Here is a 21,332-nt window from a genome sequence, read left to right on the forward strand (position 1 = left end):
ATTTCGCAATTCTTGGAAAGATTTCTAGACACCGGCAGGATTTCGACTCTATCGATAGAATTCAATCCTAGGCACATGGTTCGTTTCATTCAATTTATGAACGACCAGTAGATAATAAAAGACCGAAAAATACAAAAAAAAAAAAATTTAAAATAAAAATAAGCTATGTTGGTTCGTATTGAAGTGAAACGAGTTTATATTGCATCCGGCATTGTCTGTGATGTCTCAGAAAAATGATGATATTTCATCAACTTCCGAGTCTTAGTCATTAGAGATAAATCAGAGAATATTTAATTAATCAATCAAAGGAAATATTAATCATTATTGTATTCGATTAATCAATTATAACGAAAGCTACAATGTTAATAAATTCAATGGTACGTGTTTCCAGTTCTCATCGTTGATCCCGATGACGACTCTTCAGAAGCGAAGACTTTGCACAGCAAGTACACACAACCAGGTAAGTTTCTCACAAAACGTACAAACTAGCGTCGTGCAAAACCGGTTACGAAAGATAGAAAATACATATTGCTACTGAACGCCTTGTGCTGTAGACTGTATGCGAAGCTCTTGCGTCTCGCGGAGTAGTCCAATGTTCAGTTTAACGAATGTCCGAGTCTCACTCGGTGAACGGCTCTGGATCATGAAAGACAGATAATATTGAGCCATCCAGGAGTTCCAAGAATCGTTGCAAGGACGCGATTATCATCGTGTACCTATCAATTGATATTTCCTCCTCTCTTCCCATTGAGTGATTGATTGATTCATTAATCCAGGTAATGCAACAGCACGCATCATGAAGCTACAATCACTAGACTTAAGAATGCTTTTATTTTTATTAATAACTTTTTATCACCTTAAAAATGATTTATTAGTGACTATTACACTCTTACTACGTCATACTACTTTTGACCAATAAAACGGTACGAAAGGACGTATTTCAACCAATCATGGTTGCTTATCGCACAATTTTATCGCGTCCCTAGAATTTGTTTAATTTTATCACGTCCCTAGCATTTGTTTAATTTTATCGCGTCCCTAGCATTTGTTTCTTTGTTTGCCAAGATTTGAAACTGCGCTGGTCTGGACGTAAAATATATATATATATATATATATATATATATATATATATATATATATAAAATTACAAACCACTCCAGTTGATGCACAGCAGTTTCAAATATGACTCGCATTGGCATTCAAGAACAAGAATTAATAAAAATCACTGATCATACCTATGCATCTTCTGAAATCCGATTTACAAATAAATGAAGAGCACCATTCGGAAATCCTGAATAAGTTGAATACACCATGTAGGCCTAAATCAACGAGTTCCACTTCTATTACGCACACGTCCAATATAACATCAATTGAACCACCAACACATTCAAATTTGAAAATTGTGCATTCAATAAGTATTCCTTTTAAAATTATTCATGTTTATTTTTATGTCATCGTCGTTGATTAAAACTTTTCTAACACTTGTGTATATTAGTTAGGTTATGTTATAGCTTCTGCTATGTGATATTATGGATAGTCACGTATCAGAGATTGTTTAATATTAAGATTTATTGAAAATCATCTGTCAAGTGACGTTGATTACTGGGATTCGGATAATTGAAGTGGAATGTTGCATTTTAATAAAAATGAAACTGAATCAACAAAGCCTTCTTGACTAGTAACATTGCCATCGTGCATAATAGATCGAGAACTTCTCGACCAACCAACCAATATCTTGTTGCACTGAAAGGTTATATGACCGGAGATCAAGCTGACTTGCTTTTGACTCTTCCTTTAATTTATAACACTTTGAAATTGTTCAGTCTAGTTCTTCAGTCCTTGATGTTAATTCATGATGAATTTGTAAAAGATATCACTGGTATAACTTGGGTTTTATTATTTATGTTTGATGATTAAACTTCTGTAGCAGAGGATTTGGATGATTTTTCAATGTCTGTATAAATTTGAATTTTAAATTTTCCGAAAACTCTTCAATTGATGCTATGTCCAAAACTTCATGTAAAAATTTATTGGATGTTGTGTAATCAGCTCCAGCAATTGTACGCAGAACTGTTCTTTGTACACCACGCAGTCTTCTCAGTAGAGACCCATTGACAGATGACCAAGCTGGATATGCATACAGGAGGCTAGCTCTAATTATTGTTATATAGAAAGTTTTCTTAGTCCACAAACTCAGCGATGGCGACTTGAATAAAGGATACAAACGTTGAAACATAGCATATCCTTTGGCAGCAATTTTATTCATGTGAGGCTTAAAAGAAAGTCTATGGTCCAAAAGTATTCCCAAATAAGTTGTTTCTTTTTGATTTGGAATTACTACATCAAAACGTTTCAGTTCAAATGGTTCTTGCGGTCTTCTTTTAGTGAAAATTACTACGGAACTCTTAGAGGCATTGATTTTTATTTTCCAATTTATGAGCCAATTTTCTATCTTGTTTAAGTAATCCTGTAAATTATTATATGCAATGTGAATATCCATGTCTGAAGTGAATATAACAGTGTCATCAGCATATTGGGCGAAGCGACAGTTTTTGTGGCGAGGGAAATCCGCTGTATAGATATTAAAAAGTGTAGGTGATAAAACTGTACCTTGAGGAACACCTGCATTTATTGTTTTTTTCGGAAGAGAATGTATTATTGATTTTCACTTTGAAGGTTCTTTCTGTTAGGAAGCTCTTAATGATATGAACATAGGTATCAGGTAGGTCAGACGTTATCAATTTTATAAGCAAACCTTGAGGCCATACAGTATCAAATGCTTTTTCAACATCTAGGAAGACACAAACTGTGTGTTGACCACTAATTATAGTGGAATTTATGTGTTTACATAAACGATAGAGTTGATGTGTTGTACTGTGGTGTTCTCTGAATCCAAACTGTTCATTAGGTATGTAACATTTTTGTTGTGAAATAAATTTTAAGATGATTCTTTCCAGGATTTTACTCATAGTATTTAATAAAGTAATTGGTCTTAAATTTTCCGGATATAATGGACTCTTTCCTGGTTTTGGGAGTACAATAACAACTCCTTTCTTCCATTCATAGGGAAAATAATTTAATCGAAGACAAGAGTTGAAAATCTTTGTGAGATGTGTTACAGCTGGTAAAGGAAGATTTTATAATAACTGATTATGAACATGATCCGGACCAGGTGATTTCGTAGGGTTTAGATCTTTTATTATGTTTCTTACTTCTGAAGGACAAATAATTTCTGGTGAACTTTCTGGATGTTTACTGAAATAATTTTGAAGTATGAATTCTACATCACGAGTGAAATTATCATTGCATTTTGCAAGACTGTTTGTTTGAAACCTTGATTGTAAATCTCTGGCAATAATATCTGCTTTGCCTTGATCGCTATACACTACTGTTCCATCACAGTTCTTCAGCGCATGGTTTCCAGGTCTGGTTCTTTTCCCTGTCAAGGCACGACTAACTTTCCACAATTTTGAAGGCTCTGATTCACAAAGAAGAAGTTTTTCATCAAAATTATCCTGTCTGAGTTCTGTAAGTAAGTTCTTGACTTCTTTTTGAATTTTGTTCAGTGCAGTTTTATCTGCACGAATCTTGTATTTCTGCCATCTTCTTCTGAGTACCCTTTTACGACTTAGAAGTGATTCAAGTTCTATATTTTTATATTGCACTTGTTTATATGACTTGTAATGAGTAACTCTTTCGAAGGCATCTTTAATTGTATATGTGTATATTTGTATAGCTGTATATATATATATATATATATATATATATATATATATATATATATATATATATATATATATATATATCACTTTTAGTTTGAATTGTTGGATTTCCAGGGATATTGGTAAGAATTTCTTTGTATACATCCCAATCTGTAATTCTTTCACTCCTCGTGAAAAGTGTGTGACCTTCGCTCGAATCAATGGTTAGTAGTACAGGATTGTGATCAGAATTTAAGTCAGCTGTTGTTGTAACAGACAGTATGTTTGCAGTATGATGAAATAGGGCCACATCTAGAATATCAGGTGCAGATCTAGCATTATCAGGGTAAAATGTTGGGATGTCAGGAGTTACAATTGCATAATTATTTTGAGTACTGTGAATCTGTAAGACTCTCCCTCTTGAGTTCTGAGTTAAAGAGTTCCAACTTTGATGTTTAGCGTTTAAATCTCCTAAAATAATGAAATTTTTGGTAGTATGTATGAGCTTATCTAAGTCTGATAAGAGCAAAGGTTTTGTAGGTTGGTTGTACACAGCTGCTATTGTTGTTTCACGATGATTGAGCAATATAGTTATGACAGTACATTCAACATTTTCCAGGTTCGATATTTTAATAGGATTGTGAGAAATAGTCTTCTTAATTAGTATTTAAGTTCCACCACCTGGTTTATTTTCCCTATCAGTTTTGTAGATTTTATAATTCTTGATTTTTATATTGTCTGTTCGATTTAAATGTGTTTCATTTACACAAGCAATGTCAACAGTGTTGTCTTGTAAGAACTTTGTAAATTCTAATAGTTGATTTTTCAGTCCGTTTGCATTGAAGTTTAAAATAATAAGTGGTTTTGAAATTTCTGATTTAGGGTGTGCAGCCATCTGCAGTTGAGAAGGTCAGTACACTTTCTACCAGAATAATAATTTTAGACCATGTGTCATTACATTGTCCAAGCTTTTGTGAAACTTCACTTCATTTTTTAAAATTTGTTGCAGGTTTATGTTTTTGAAAATATTCAGAATAGATTTCAAATCCTCCATGGGGGACGAATTATTTGATGTGTACATATTTTGTTGGCTTTGAGGGAACCTTCTCTTTGGCAGTGGAGGAAATTCTTTATTATTGAGTGTAGGCGGCATTGATTGTTGTACAAGCTTACTTGATAATCTCATATTGAAAAAGTCAATATGTTTTTTAAAACTGGACATTCTCTGTAGTTTGAGGTGTGCTCTCCCTGGCAATTTGCACATTTAGGGGTATAATCAGGCCCTTTGAATGGACAATGTGCTATTAAATGTTTATCCCCACATTTTAAGCATCTTGGTTCTCGTTTACAACCTGAAAATACATGTCCAAAAGATTGGCAATTATGACATTGACGTAAACGAGGTTGAGGGTTATAAGCCTCGACTTTAATGATGATGTTGTTTATGCTGTTAAATTGCAATATTTCTCTTGATTTTGGATTATTTTCCAATGTAATTTGAAAGATGGGTAATCTGTAAGAATAATTCTCATCATTTTTGTTTTGCATCCATTGTTGAACATTCAATACTGGAAAGTTGAGAGACTTAAGTTCGTCTGAAATTTCCGCTTCTGTGATATTGGGTGGAAGATTTTTAATCAGAACTCTTATCGGACGATTGTTGGTCGAAGTAAAAGAATAAAATTCATATTTGTTAGCACTGAAAATATCCACGAGTCTATTGTAATTTTTATCATTATCGCACAAATATTTGATACCTTCATTGGAATAAACAATTCTTAGGTTGCCCTGTAAGTTGGTGCGGAATTTCTGATTTTCGGAGAAGAAATTGGGTAGTTTTGTAGTTAAAACAATGGGTGGAGGTTTCTTTGTTTTTGATTGTACAGAATTTGACGTTGTAGACATTTGTGGATTTGAATTGACATTTAGTGAATTTGTCTCTGTTGTTTTTACTACATCTATACTATCAGACTTTGACGCCATTGAAGAGGCAGTGGCTAGTACTCGAAATTTATTGTTAGTTGGTATGCTTGTTTTTACCATTGATTTAGCTATTTTGTTTGCTGAATAAAATCGTATTGGTCTTTTTGGATGTCATTTGGTTCTTTCCTCACCTTCAATTGTTTCATTGTTGATTCTGCAGATATGTGTTGAAAATTATTTATTGCATTATTCGAAGTTTGAGAGGTTTCCATTTCTTCATTTATACTTTCACTTGGATAGAGGGATTTCTGATTCTGAATTGAGATGCGTGGTAAGTCTGTGTGTAAATCAAATTGTTCATTAACTAATGTAGTGTCCATGCTTGAAGATCAAGATCACTCGAAACACTCGCACAAAACACGAAAATATATATACTATTCAGAAAGAAAATAAGTATTAGGATGAATAATATAATGTAAAATAGTAACACTAAGTATTAACACAATTGGAACACTTCACTTTAACGCATTAAAATCTGACACACTATTTGTATACTCATCAAATTACACCAACAAAATCACGTAATTCGAATCGTCCGCCATTTCTCGAGAACAATCCGCTGGGTGCCAAACTTCTCGACGAGAAGGCATTGCTCACTACTGCCATCTAGCATGCATCTAGCGTTATATTTGTAATGTTGAGATGGTACAATAATACATTTGAAGACAGTTGTATTTTCGTAAGTCAATTAATATTTTATTGTATTGGAGTACTTCGTTACTTCTAATCTTTATATACTTTCTTTTAATCGTGTAATAGTCAATTAAATCCCACTCGAGTTTTGATTTTCTCTAGATAAATCAAAACGTCTAGTGAGATTACTATTGATAATACATCCATTTAGAATAATTATTAAAAGATATATGCTATATTAACAAATACTCTTTCAGAGGTAGCCTATGTATTTTGAGTTTAAAGTTTGAATATTACAATAGTGTGTACATATTTACTCTTCTATTTTATAAGTAATTGTAATTGTCTTATTCTTGTATATGTTTACATGTCAGATTTCATCTATGCATTACGCTTATTTTCTTGGTTGTTACCGGTGTCCATTAGTTGATTTATATATTAGTTATGAAGATAAATGTACCAAAGTTTCCAATCAGTTATAATCCTATTTCAAGTTAACTTACTTACTGGCTTTTAAGGAACCCGCGGGCTCAGTGCCGTCACATAAGCCCGCCATCGGTCCCTATCAAGTGCAAGATTAATCCAGTCTCTATCATCATGTCTCACTTCCCTCAAATCTATTTTAATATCATCCTCCCATCTACGTTTCGGCCTCCCCAAAGGTCTTTTTCCCTCCGGCCTCCTAACTCTCTATATGCATTTCTGGATTCGCCCATACGTGCTACATGCCCTGCCCATCTCAAACGTCTGGATTTAATGTTCCTAATCATGTCAGGTGTAGAATACAATGTGTGCAGTTCTGCGTTGTGTAACTTTCTCCATTCTCGTGTAACTTTATCCCTCTTAGCCTCAAATATTTTCCTAAGAATTTCAAGCTAACACTTTTTTTTTTAATTAGGAAAAGTAAATTTACTTCAATTGTTACTCCATTTGTGTAGTTACAAAATGTCATCAGAGTTCCTGTATGATGCATTGCGCTTGGTATTATGTCCTATATATCTGTGGTTCTGTCTAGCCAGGCGAAAGCGCTTCAAGGCCGGATATTCGAACGAATGTCAAACCTGGTTGGTTGATCTGCGACCGGTCGAATATAAACCGGTTCTAAGCGCTGTTCTGCAGCCCCATATATATATTCCACCCTTATTATAAACGATGTATGCCCTAGTTCAGATAATATAAATAGTCTATTAAATATATGAGGTCACTCAATAAGTCGCAAATTGAAAGGACAGGGACCTCTCAAATTGCAGATTAGATTTCACGGCGCTTCTTCCGACGGCCTTCACATGCTTTGTCATCGAACAACAGATGACGGCGTCTTGCCATCCTAACGGCAAACACCAGCCAACTCCTCCTCGCCCCGTTCCGTGATCAATTGATCAATGTCAGCCCCCCTCGCGTATGTGGTACCTAAGAGGTTACGTCCAATTTCGGCTTCCCCTTCAAAATTTTCTAGAGCTCCTTCAGGGGAGCAGCGTAACCGGGGTGAGACTAGTGGCCAACAGGCTTGGAGCTCACATATTTAGTTTGTACAGCCCCCAACCCCTTGCAAGGACGCGTTTTGCGTACCTTTTAAATTTTCCTCCAAATTCTCCTTCGATTTTTCGTTTTCTGTTCTGCAGCACTCTGGTACAGACGTATCAGACAAATCAAATAGACGTAGTCCGACAATTGTATCTGAATTTTTAATCGATTAAGATAATCATGTTTAAGTTCTTCTTGATCCTTATTACACTGAAGTATACGATATAAAATTATGAAGCAATGCAATGCACTGCGTGACAATGTGGACGTGATCGAAATGCAGGGTGAATCTCAATTAGACCGACAAATTTTGGGTCAAGTAAAGAAAATATTTTTAGACATTCTTTGTTAAGGAACCGACGGACTATGACGATTCGTTTCAGCACAACGGGTATCATGTAATTATTTATACTAGTCGAATTCACTATCACCTTTACTTTTTAACTTCACTCTAGAATATGCCATTAGGAAAGTTCAGGATAACACAGAGGGTTTGGAATTGAACGGGATACATCAGCTTCTTGTCTATGCGGATGACGTGAATATGTTAGGAGAAAATCCACAAACGATTAGGGAAAACGCGGAAATTCTACTTGAAGCAAGTAAAGAGATAGGGTTGGAAGTAAATCCCGAAAAGACTAAGTATATGATTACGTCGCGTGATCAGAATAATGTACGAAATGGAACTATAAAAATTGGAGATTTATCCTTCGAAGAGGTGGAAAAATTCAAATATCTTGGTTCAAGAGTAACAAATATAAATGACACTCGGCAGGAAATTAAACGCAGAATAAATATGGGAAATGACTGTTATTATTCGGTTGAGAAGCTTTTGTCTTCTAGTCAGCTGTAAAAAAAACTGAAAGTTAGAATTTATAAAACAGTTATATTACCGGTTGTTCTGTATGGCTGTAAAACTTGGACTCTCACTTTGAGAGAGGAACATAGATTGAGGGTTTATGAGAATAAGGTGCTTAGGAAAATATTTGGGGCTAAGAGGGATGAAGTTACAGGAGAATGGAGAAAGCTACACAACGCAGAGCTGCACGCATTGCATCCTTCACCTGACATAATTAGGAACATTAAATCCAGACGTTTGAGATAGACAGGGCATGTAGCACGTATGGGCGAATCCAGAAATATATATTATTTTAATGTACCGAAGTACATATGATATTTCCATACAGATATTCTGCGTCATCATACGATGAAAGAGTAATGGAACGGAGAAAAATTCCTTCCGGCGCCGGGATTTGAACCCGGGTTTTCAGCTCTACGTGCTGATGCTTTATCCACTAAGCTACACCGGATGCCCACCCCGGCGTCGGACAGAATTGTCTCAGATTAAGTTCCAAGTCTTGGGTTCCCTCTAGTGGCCGCCCTCTGCACTACGTCATAGATGTCTATGAACGTAGGACTGAAGTCCACACACATGTGCTGAGGTGCACTCGTTATGAGTGACTAGTTGGCAGGGATCCGACGGAATAAGCGCCATCGTATGATGACGCAGAATATCTGCATGGAAATATCATATGTACTTCGGTACATTAAAATAACATGTATGATATGCGTAAATCACTTGTGATTTAAGACGGCGCTTATTCCGTCGGATCCCGGCCAACTAGTCACTCATAACGAGTGCACCTCAGCACATGTGTGTGGACTTCAGTCCTACGTTCATAGACATCTATAACGTAGTGCAGAGGGCGGCCACTAGAGGGAACCCAAGACTTGGAACTTAATCTGAGACAATTCTGTCCGACGCCGGGGTGGGCATCCGGTGTGGCTTAGTGGATATAGCATCAGCACTTAGAGCTGAAAACCTGGGTTCAAATCCCGGCGCCGGAAGGAATTTTTCTCCGTTCCATTACTCTTTCATCGAATCCAGAAATGCATATAGAGTGTTAGTTGGGAGGCCAGAGGGGAAAAGACCTTTGGGGAGGCCGAGACGTAGATGGGAGGATAATATTAAAATAAGATTTGAGGGAGGTGGTATATGATGGTAGAGACTGGATTAATCTTGCTCAGGATAGGGACCAATGGCGGGCTTATATGAGGGTGGCAATGAACCTCCGGGTTTCTTAAAAGCCAGTAAGTAAGTAAGTAAGTAAGTAAGTAATTAAGTCGAATTCACAGGATGGGATTAAGGTAGTCAGTTATTTGAAAAGTAATGGGCTCCGACCGCTTAGACAAGCTTATGCTCCAGCATTCAGTTAACTTGCCTGCATAGTGTTCCCCTCAATCGGTCCCCAAAATGCTATGTATGGTGATTAGCTTAAGTGAAAGGACTTAAATGCCGAGAAATCTTCGATGTCAGTTGGAGAACAATGCGGAGAGAACAAGTAAAGGAGAACGAGGAACTACAAGGAGAACGAGGAGCTACAATGAGAACAAGGGGAGTATAGGGAAAACAAGGGAACTATAAAGAGAACAAGGGGACTATAGGGAGAACAAGGGGACTGCAAGGAGAACAAGAGGACTACAAGGAAAAGAGGTGACTACAATGAGAACAAGGGGACTACAAGGAGAACAAGGGGACTATAAGGAGAACAAGGGAACTACAAGGAAAGCAAGATGATTATAAGGAGAAAAAGAGAACTACAAGGAGAACAAGGGGACTACAAGGAGAACAAGGGGACTACAAGGAGAATAAGGGACTACAAGGAGAACAAGGGACTACAAGGAGAACAAGAGAAGTATAAGAAGAGAGAAAGAGGCGACTACAAAGAGAACGAGGGGACGATAGGAAGAACGAGAAGCTACAAAGACAACAAAAGGACCACAAGGAGAACGAGGGGACTACAAGGATAAAAGGGAATATGTAGAGAGGAAATGGAGAATAAAAGAAAAAGAAAGAGAAGACAAGGGGAAGAAGAGGAATAGAAAGATACTAAGACAAGGAGAATAAGGGGAATGCAAGGAAAACAAGGAGAATACTAGGAGAGCAAAGAAAGTACAAGAAGAACATAGGAAAGATGAGAACAAGGATAATGAAAGAACAAATGGAAGACAAGGAGGAAAAAGGGAACAAGAGAAAGAAAAAGAAATAAGAGAAATACAAAGAGAGTAATGAAAATTGAAGGAAAACAATGGGAATAGGAATAACAATGGGAATATAAGGATAATAAGGGGAATACAAATAGAACAAAAGAAAACAGAAAAGAACAATGGGAAGACAAGGAGAATAAGACAAATACAAGGAGAACAGGAGGATGCACTTTTATTACCTCAGCGCTCCACATAGGCCTACAGCGAGGAGAAAGATGTAGCTCTACATATCTTCTTAATATATAAAATTGAATGTGGGTATGTATGTATGTATGTATGTATGTATGTATGTATGTATGTGGGTGTGTGTTCCCTATACAAATCTACACGCTTTGACCGATATGTGCCAAAGTTTGCACATTTAACCTTCATAACCAGAACAAGAACATAGGCTACATTAAAATTGTGCAAATGGAAGTTAAATTAATTAAAATTATAAAAATAAAAATAAATAGATCAAACATTCATGTGTAATATTAAAATGCAAAATCTTCTACAATCAATTGTTTTTTTATTATTGTCTGTTGTATTCAACATCGACATTCACGAGGCCATGGAAATTTTAACACGAAATTAAATTACATTGTTGTTACAGATCATGAAGGCTAAAACTAGATAATTCATGCAATAAGTATCTTTACGCATTCCAGGACCGTATTATGAATTCCTGGATGCAGTTTTGTAGATAGTGAGCAAACTGTTTTATACAACTGAATTCTAGAATTCTTTGAAACTACAAGGATTGCTACCACATAATTTACTTAATATTGAATAACCAATAGTACTATTAAGAAATATTGACCCACCAAAATTATGCACGAATAAGAATTGGTGTGAAAAACTCATACGAAACGTAATAGAATTGGTAATATTAACTGCAAAAATAAAAGGAGATGTTTTTATTCCACGTATTGCAGGGATACTGATTCAATTTTAAGTAACTGCAATTTCAATGCCACTAGCATTTGTAATGGCCATATTAAAATGAAGCTCAAGGACAGTCGCTCAAAGTTGCAGACATTAACTTAAAAACTGTGTGTTTTTCACATCCTCAACTATATTTTACACAAAGAAGTGAAAAAAAAGACTGTACACATATCAATAAGCAATTCAATAATACTTTTGTCATGTTGCTAATGTAGTATGTGAATGTACATAAGCCCACTGAAAATAACATAGTATTAATTCTCAAAATATTGTTATTCACGTTGCAAATTTAGTATGTTAAGCGTTGTGGAAATAAAAATCTCTCAATTTCTAAAATACCGGTAGGCCTATACGTTTCTCAGAATATTAGTCTTTATGTTAAAAAATGACTTATTGCGAGTTTATATTGTATCTGTATTTTATGTGTAATATTAGAATTAATATAATATGTTCTGAATTTATGAGATATAGTTTCAAGTTATATTTAAAAAAACTGGATTTGATATGAGTGGGTGTACAGCGGTCAAGAGGTAAAAAAAATCTTCCAATATAAATTAAATTATATATGTATATATTGATTCGATGCTGAAACTGATCAGAAAGAGAAGAAGGAATTATATTTTCGTTGGGTTTTACTTTGTTTATAGTTTGACTTTTCTATTACTTTATTTGTATTTCTGGCGGTGTGGAAGGGAAGGCCTAATGGCCTTAACTACGCCAGAATAAATAAATAACATAAATAAGTAAATAAATAAACAAATAAATAAATAACAATAAATAAATAAATAAACAAATAAATAAATAAATAAATGAATAAATAAACAAATTTAAAACAACAGTTTAACGTCAGGCACATGATGAAATGTTTTCTTTTCGGTGCCTGATTTACAACTGTTTTAAATTGAATTAACCCTGGCAGGCATTTGGCTAAGGAGTTCATTAATTCATGTAAGTGACGTTAAGTAAAGAATCATCTTTTTGGGCGAGGAAAGCTTAGTAAAGACAATTCGTTTTGGTTGTGCATAGTTAGGTTTCCGAGATTTCCGAAAATTTAATAACCAGTTTAATTAAAAATAGAAGCAGGAAGGAAAACCCGGGCAACGCCGGGTGCTTTCAGCTAGTATCAAAATAAAAAGAACACAACTCACTGTTTGAGAATGGTGTAAATTCTGTTTAAGTAACTAGTGTGGTTTGTGTAAGTACGAAAGAAAAGCAAAGTGTATACCTCTCACTGTCTATTTTATTGTACGGGTACCAGTTCGGATTATTTCGCTTAAAAAATTTCACTTGACTCAAAAGGTATTTATTCAGCTACACTTCTCGTGGCATGATCTATGCCCCCATTATAGGCATCTCTCTGTTGTATATCGCGGTTGACTGCACTGTGTTGTACTGTATTGTAATACACTACTCTCCTTTGCCAAATGTTTCAGTATACACTTACCTAGAGTTCGGTTATTATTTGTAGGTACTGTGCGTGGGAGGGAGCTGATGTATAGTTACGTACTAATTTTATTACGAATAAAATATGTCAATAAATTATGTGGCAGAAATGGCTCTATATAATGAATGAACACTGATAGTTTTGATAAGATGATAAATGGTTGGCATATGCGCATCTTTGACGGGAGTCTGTACACAGCACGTGTGCAACTGGATGAGTAACGTAGTCTATCACTTTGCAGTAGCAGTACCAATCTGTGCAAGGGGCTTACATCTGGCTTATGTAATAAGTGTAATCTGTATAATAAGTTTACTTTGATAGTTAACCTTTATCAACTACACTGAAATGTAAAAAATAAAAAATAATTAGGGCTTAAAGAACATACTTATTCATATAATGAAAGATTTTAATGAGTAATAATGTATATCTGCATGAATATAAGATTAAAAGATACATAAACAATAATAATAATAATAATAATAATAATAAATTTTCCGTTTTCCCATTCTAAATATGCGTCGTGAGTTTATCTAGCTCAGGCGTTTTAAAATCTAGTACATCCTTATATTAAAGAAATTACTTCGGAAATATTATGTGTCTTTCTCGTGTTAAATTTTTACATTACCTCATTAACATGTTCCAGCCACAAAACAACAACACATACACAACACATCCAATCACCCAACACAACACAAACAAGCTGCATTCCGAACAACGGTACACATACTACTCAACATACCAATGAACCAAAATGACTACAAAGAAGAGCTAAACACAATCAAATACATAGCACAAGAAAACGCATATAACCCCAACATAATAAACAACATAATAAGAAAGATAAAACATAATCACAAAAAGCATAAGAATACAACACAAACACAAAAACACAAAAAAATACATCACACTAACATACGAAAAAAAAAACACACACACACAAGATTGCAACTTCATTCAAGAAATTAAATTACAACATCGCCTACAGAACAAATAATGCTCTAGAAAAGTATCTCAACACACATACAACACAAACAAACAAATACAACCACACAAGCGTATACAAACGCAAATGCAACACCTGCAACAACTTCTACATAGGACAGACAGGCAGATTATTTCAAACACGTTACAAAGAATACATCACAGCCATAACAAAACTAAAAAAAAAACACTTCCACATATGCAGAACACATCACAAATGCTAAACACACCTACATCAACACAGATACGGAAATTCTACATATTCAACCAAAAAGCCAGAAACTAAACACACTAGAACAATACGATATATATAGACACACAAAAAACACATCCAAATGAAATTCTCAAGACACAACTCAATTTCAGAAGACACACACTCTTTGACTCCATATTACACTACAAAAACACACTCCCACAGGAAAAACAAACAAAAGACGCCAAGACCAGCAACAACCAGTTCTGAAGATGGCCGATAAAAGGCTGAAACATGTTAACGAGGTAATTTAAAATTCAACACGAGAAAGACACATAATACGTTTTCCGAAGTGATATAGTGTTTATAGTGTTAAAAGTTGTGTAATTAAGATGTAAAGAAATTACATTGAAGTATGGCGAATATTAAGTATTTCGCTTACTTTTTGTGAACCGCAGATATGTCTCCGTACATTAAAATTTACATGAAATATAATATATTACATATAGTAAAAATAAACCTGTCTTTATTTAAAATATAGAGTAGAACCATAAAATGGTTTTGATCCTAAGCTTTGCATTACATAGAATGAACTGATAAAGAAGGAGTATTGCTTAATTTTGATGGAAAAAATAGATTGAGGGACCTGGGTACCATGAATGATATTCAAACTGGCTTTGTAACATAAAAAGTCGCATTCCATAACACCTAGATAGATTTTCCTGAACATTTTACACAAAGTTCTATGAAAACAAAAGTTGATTCTGAAAAAAATCCACTTGATAGAACTGATTTTAATAAAAAAAAATACCGGCAGATATAAGGTGATATAATCTCGTACCTACTGATTTTACGTTTTGGTAGTGACTTGGATTTTTGTATGAAATAGCATAAAGATTGTTGGTAAGGATATTATCTGACAACGTTTGGAGTATATTAATTACCAGTGAATGCCGGACATCGTTTTGGCCACGTAAAACGTTAGCATAACTTATGTCGAATAAATGACGTAGGCCTACAATTTTATTGTCCATAAGCTCGTAATGACTGCACTACTATCTAGGAAAATTAGGTACTCACACATAAAGGCCTACATATCTACACCACACCGCAATTAAATATCTGAAAAAGACTCACACCACTTAAATATTTTATTTTTAATAACTATATAAACAATAGGATAAATCACAAAGAACAGAACACCAGTAGGGGAAGTTATCCCCACCCTCGTTGCTCTGCAGCTCGCTGGCCACACGGCAGCTCTCTCTGTCTACTTACATAACCTCAAAAGGTTTTTCTATCAATAATAACGCTATACTTTAGAATACCACGTAAGTACTTATGTACAAAGACTGTGCAAATTAAAAATAATTAAAACACATGTTTTTTATGGCACAAGGATAGAAAAAATAAGCACATAAAAATATGTTCCCTGAACCAAAAATAAATCATTCAACAAAGCAATAACGACATGTACTTACTACTTACGCGGTATTCTGGAGTCGTTCCAATAATACCATTAATGTGTATCATTAGGGACAAATAAACCATGAGACCACCTCTGTGGTGTAAGAGGTCAGCATGCTGGTCTCTTACGCAGAGGGCCCGGGTCCGATTCCCGGTCGGGTTGAATTTCCTGGTTGAGGTTTCTTCAGTTTTCCCTCAAATGCAAATGCCAGGAAATTCGGGCCACAACATCCCTGAATATCACCGGAATCATATTCATAACAAATCAGTAATACGTATACAGTCGCCATCTAGTTCACAACAATAGAACCAGTCTCAATAGTAGTACACAGGCCTTCGGATTTCACATAGAAGATAATTCGTGGTGTGATTTTAAAGCGAGTATAAATAACAGCGAGAAAAAAAAAACATGATATAAACTATAAAATATTTAAAAAAAACTTCTTAAGTATTCTCTGACATCAATGAAAATCAAAGACGTTGTAGTTATATATCGAAAATCGACCTATTGACACTGTGATGTCAAAGAATCTGTTGCAAATCTTGGAGGCATGGCCTACTTGATAATGTTTATTTTATTGCTTTGTTCGAATATGAGAAACTATTAGTTCTCGAAACTGACAACAGATGGATTTTGGAAAATAGGAAAATTATGTAGGAAAATTGACATTTCACTGAAAACTACTACTTTTCCGAAAAACTTTGGGTTCCAAGCTTCAAAATGAGGGGCCATTTATTAAAATCTGTTCAGCCGACTTCCCGTAATTTCCATTACCAGTTCAAATTATATATATATATATATATATATATATATACTGCATTATATATAAAGATAAATACGTTTTTGTTCCTAAGTCAATTTAAGTAAATAAATTTATCAAGGACAGACATGACACTATAATGATGCTACACTCAAGCTGGTCATGTTAACAGGCTGCAAGATTCTTCATTTGTAAAATTATATGTTTGTAATATTCAAATTATTTACCAAACCTAGAATTTAAATTATTAGAGACCAGATTTCCATGCACTATGAAATCTCAAAACATGCATGCATTTATGCACTATCATCCGACAAAAAATGCACAATGAATCGAGAAAACAGTAAAAATATGCACTATCAAAATTCAGTTCTACATTATGTTACATTTTCATGTTCTTTTCAAATAACGTACTACAACTAATCAAAATTTTCTTCACTTAAACTCATATGTTTATCGGAAGGACGTTCTTGAACATAGAAAATTATCTTTTTGCGTCACAAAAAATTATAGGTGCATACATAAGCGAAGAAATTTGGGACAAATTGAGTCGAATTGTAAGTATTTTGTATTTCCGCATAACCATGTCCCCATCGGGAATCGAACAGGCGACCTTCGTTTTCTGTGAAGTCCGTTACTGAGCAATTGAAGCTGGATCTTATTCTTAAATTACGCTAAAGCAGTATCATCAGTAAAACCGTTTGATAACATACTCGTAAATACTAACAAACTGTATCAACAATTAAATTGTTACCACAGAATGATTACTTGAAAAATATTTAAAATAGGACTGTGAATTTTCACTGTCATATTACTTTATTCTTTGGCCTCTACCATAATTAATTTCTCGGTCTTTTTTTTAGACATCCTGTAAAATGTACATAAAATATTGGAGGATATTTTATTTTTCAACCCTTGACCCCTATGCACCCGCTTAGGGGTTGAAATTAGAGGGTCCACCGCTGTGGAGTAATGATTAGCATGTATGATAGTGAACTGATAGGGCCCGGGTTCAATTTCTGTTTGGGAGAAGTTATCGGTCGAGGTTTCTTCTGGGGTTTTCCCTCAACCTATTAAGAGGAAATGGCTAGTAACTTTCGGCGCTGGATCCTGAACTCATTTCGCTGACATTATCGCCTTCACTTCACTCACGTCAGACGCTAGATAACCATTGCAGTTCATAAAGCGTCATCAAATAAACACATTAAAAATAAGGGGGGAAAGAGACAAATCAATCTCATAGTCGTATTATGCGGCAAATAAATCTAGGATATCAAATTATACTTCGATTAAAGGACTTTGGACTGCCCTCCTCCCCTTAGAAGCTATTATGGAACGTAAGAGTGAGCTAAAATTTTCCTTTTCTTCGTATCAAAGAAAAAAAATCCTGTTTATCGGTAGATCTCAATACGGTTTTTAATTGATAGCGAGATTAAACCATGAGAGGTGTGGTTTAGTTACTACAGCCACCTTCTTTGCATGGTTGTGAAGTCGAAGTGTGCAAAATCTGGTACATATCTGTGAAAGCTTGTAGAATTATAGAGATTACTACACTTTTACTACATCATACTACTTTCGACCAATAAAACGGTACGGAACGACGTGTTTTAACTAATCATGGCTGCTTATTCTACAAGTTTTATCACCGTCCTAGCATTTTGTTTTTATCACCTCCCTAATGTTTGTTTTTATCACCGCCGTAGCATTTGTTTCTTTGTTTGAGCATTTGTTTCTTTGTTTGCCAACATTGCACTTTCAATAATTGTACTTTTTAAAATTATTCATGTTTATTTCATCATCATTAAAACTTTTCTATAATTTATCTTGTTTTTATTATTTTGGTTATGTTATGGCTTCTGTTGTATGAGATTCTGGATAGTCATATTATCACCGCGCTCTCATGGTTAACATTCGGCAGGTCTTTGAGCGGCCCCGTGCATAACATTCGGCAGGTCTTTGAAATTTAATTGTATTATTGTTTTAAATTTCTTATGTTGCCGCTCCAATCACTAGCCTCAGTTTCAATATTGCAACCAGTAAGCTGCTTCCATTATAAAATGACATCTACTTGTCTAATACAAGTGGACTAAAACCGAGGTTGCAATGTCTTGTGCTGAGGACGAACATTAAGGTATGTGATTAAAAATTATTATTAAAGAGTTATTATTAAGAGTTAAAAATGTCAACGTACTCATATATGAAATAATAATAATAATAATAATAATAATAATAATAATAATAATAATAATAGGCATTTAACAATGTAACAAACTAGTGCTTATTTTTATCGAGGAAGTAGACGTGACAACGTGACGCTTAGAGTGAAACCTACAGAGCAACAATCGGTCGGCAAAATTATGTTTTAAAAGCACACCGCACGTTATTGTATGATGCCGACATGTTAACCATGAGAGCGCGGCGATAATATCTGAGAGATTGTTATATTGATAATAATTGAAGTGGATTGCAACTGTTTTAATAAAACTGAAACTGAATCAACAAAGCCTTCTCGACTAGTAATTGTCTATAGAGTTAAATGAAGATTTTATAGTTGGCACAACTGGTAACAAGAGAACAGCAGATCATAATAGTTTAGTATTTTAGTAAGTAATTAATATATTATTGTATTAGAATACTTTATTTCTTCTAATCATTATATCCTATATTCTAATCGTGTAAATGTTAATTAAGTTCCACTCGAGTTTTGATTTTCTCTAGTCTAGGTAGTGAGATTACTGCAGTGAACACACACACACACACACACACACACACACACACACACACACACACACACACACTTAGAATTTTATATATATTATTAGCTAACATTAGTAGCAAAAGAACTAGCTAGATATAGAATAGACTTCGTAGGAATACAAGAGGTTAGGTTAGATGGGAATGGCATATCACAAATAGGAGATTACTTGTTGTATATGCGGAAGGAAACAATAATCACCAATTAGGAACAGGATTCTTTGTTCATAAAAGAATAAAATCAGCAGTAAAAAAGGTCGAATTTATCAGTGACAGGTTATCATATTTAGTACTTAAGGGTAGATGGTGCGACATCATAGTTATAAATGCTCACGCCCCTACAGAAGAGAAAGACGACCATATAAAGAATAGCTTCTACGAGGAATTGGAACATACTTTTGATCAGTTCCCTAGATATCACATGAAAATTTTATTGGGGGATTTCAATGCTAAAGTAGGACGGGAGGATATTTTTAGACCAACTATTGGAAAAGAGAGCCTACACGCAATTAGTAGTGACAATGGAGTTAGATTAGTCAACTTTGCCACATCGAAAAACTTAATTGTCAAAAGTACAACATTCCCCCATAAGGATATACATAAATATACTTGGACTTCTCCAGATGGATTGACACACAACCAAATAGATCACATCTTGATAGATAAACGGAGACATACTAGTATAGTAGATATTCGAACTTTCAGGGGTGCAGACTGTAATTCTGACCATTATTTGGTGATTGGAGAATTAAGAGAAAGATTATCAGTAGTCAAGCGAGTAGAGCAACAAGTTAATATTACTAAATTCAATATTTTGAAATTAAAGGACGAGGAAGCTAAGCAAAATTATCAGGTCGAAATTTCGAATAGGTTTGCCACTTTAGAAAGTTCCGACGAAGTTGAGAAAGAATTAGATGTTAATAGCGTGTGGGAAAATATCAGAGATAGTATCAAAATTGCAGCTGAGCAGAGCATAGGCTATTATGAAACTAAGAAAAAGAAACCGTGGTTTGATGAAGATTGTTGCATGGTAGTAGAAAGAAGGAAACAGGCAAAATTGAAATTCTTACAGGATCCAGTTGAGGAGAAGAGAGATAATTATTTCAATGAAAGACGGGAAGCAAGTCGTACACTTAGGAATAAAAAGAGAGGTTACTTGAAGGAAAAACTGAATGAGGTAGAAACAAATAGTAAGAATAAAAACATTCGAGATTTATATAAGGGTATAAAGGAATTTAAGAACGGATATCAGCCAAGGGTAAACGTGATCAAGGATGAGAATGGTGACTTGCTTGCAGACTCTCCATCAATCCTAAACAGATGGAAATACTATTTTGCGCAACTACTAAATGTACATAGGCCAAATAGAAATGATCGGGACGAAATTGAAATACAAACTGCTGAGCCATTTATACCCGAACCCACGCTTTCAGAAGTCGAAATTGCGATAGAAAATCTGAAAAAGTACAAGTCTCCAGGTATCGATCAAATTCCAGCAGAATTAATACAAGAGGGTGGGAGTGCATTATATAGCGAAATTTATAAACTTGTACTTGCTATTTGGGAAAAGGAAATTGTACCAGAACAATGGAAGGAATCCATAATTGTACCTATTTTTAAAAAGGGGGACAAAACCAACTGTGGTAACTTTCGAGGAATATCACTTTTGTTGACGTCGTACAAAATTTTGTCCAATATTCTTTTGAGAAGATTAACTCCGTACGTAGATGAAATTATTGGGGATCATCAGTGCGGTTTTCGCCGTAATAGATCGACTATTGATCAGATTTTTTGTATTCGACAGATAATGGAGAAAAAATGGGAGTATAAGGGTACAGTACATCAGTTATTCATAGATTTCAAAAAGGCTTGTGACTCGGTTAAGAGGGAAGTACTATATGATATTCTTATTGAAT

At 34.8% G+C, this 21,332-nt stretch overlaps 1 protein-coding gene across 1 annotated transcript in view; it reads left to right on the plus strand.

Moving 5' to 3' along the window:
- LOC138698333 (uncharacterized) overlaps nucleotides 1-21,332 on the plus strand; it is a 31,015-nt gene that overhangs the window by 4,827 nt on the left and 4,856 nt on the right. The window contains exon 3 of the mRNA XM_069824175.1: nucleotides 392-460. Coding sequence (XP_069680276.1) covers nucleotides 392-460 — 69 coding nt within the window. The remainder of the gene's footprint in view (nucleotides 1-391; nucleotides 461-21,332) is intronic.

The sequence above is a fragment of the Periplaneta americana genome, chromosome 4, assembly GCF_040183065.1.
Source record: "Periplaneta americana isolate PAMFEO1 chromosome 4, P.americana_PAMFEO1_priV1, whole genome shotgun sequence".
Lineage (NCBI taxonomy): Eukaryota > Metazoa > Arthropoda > Insecta > Blattodea > Blattidae > Periplaneta > Periplaneta americana.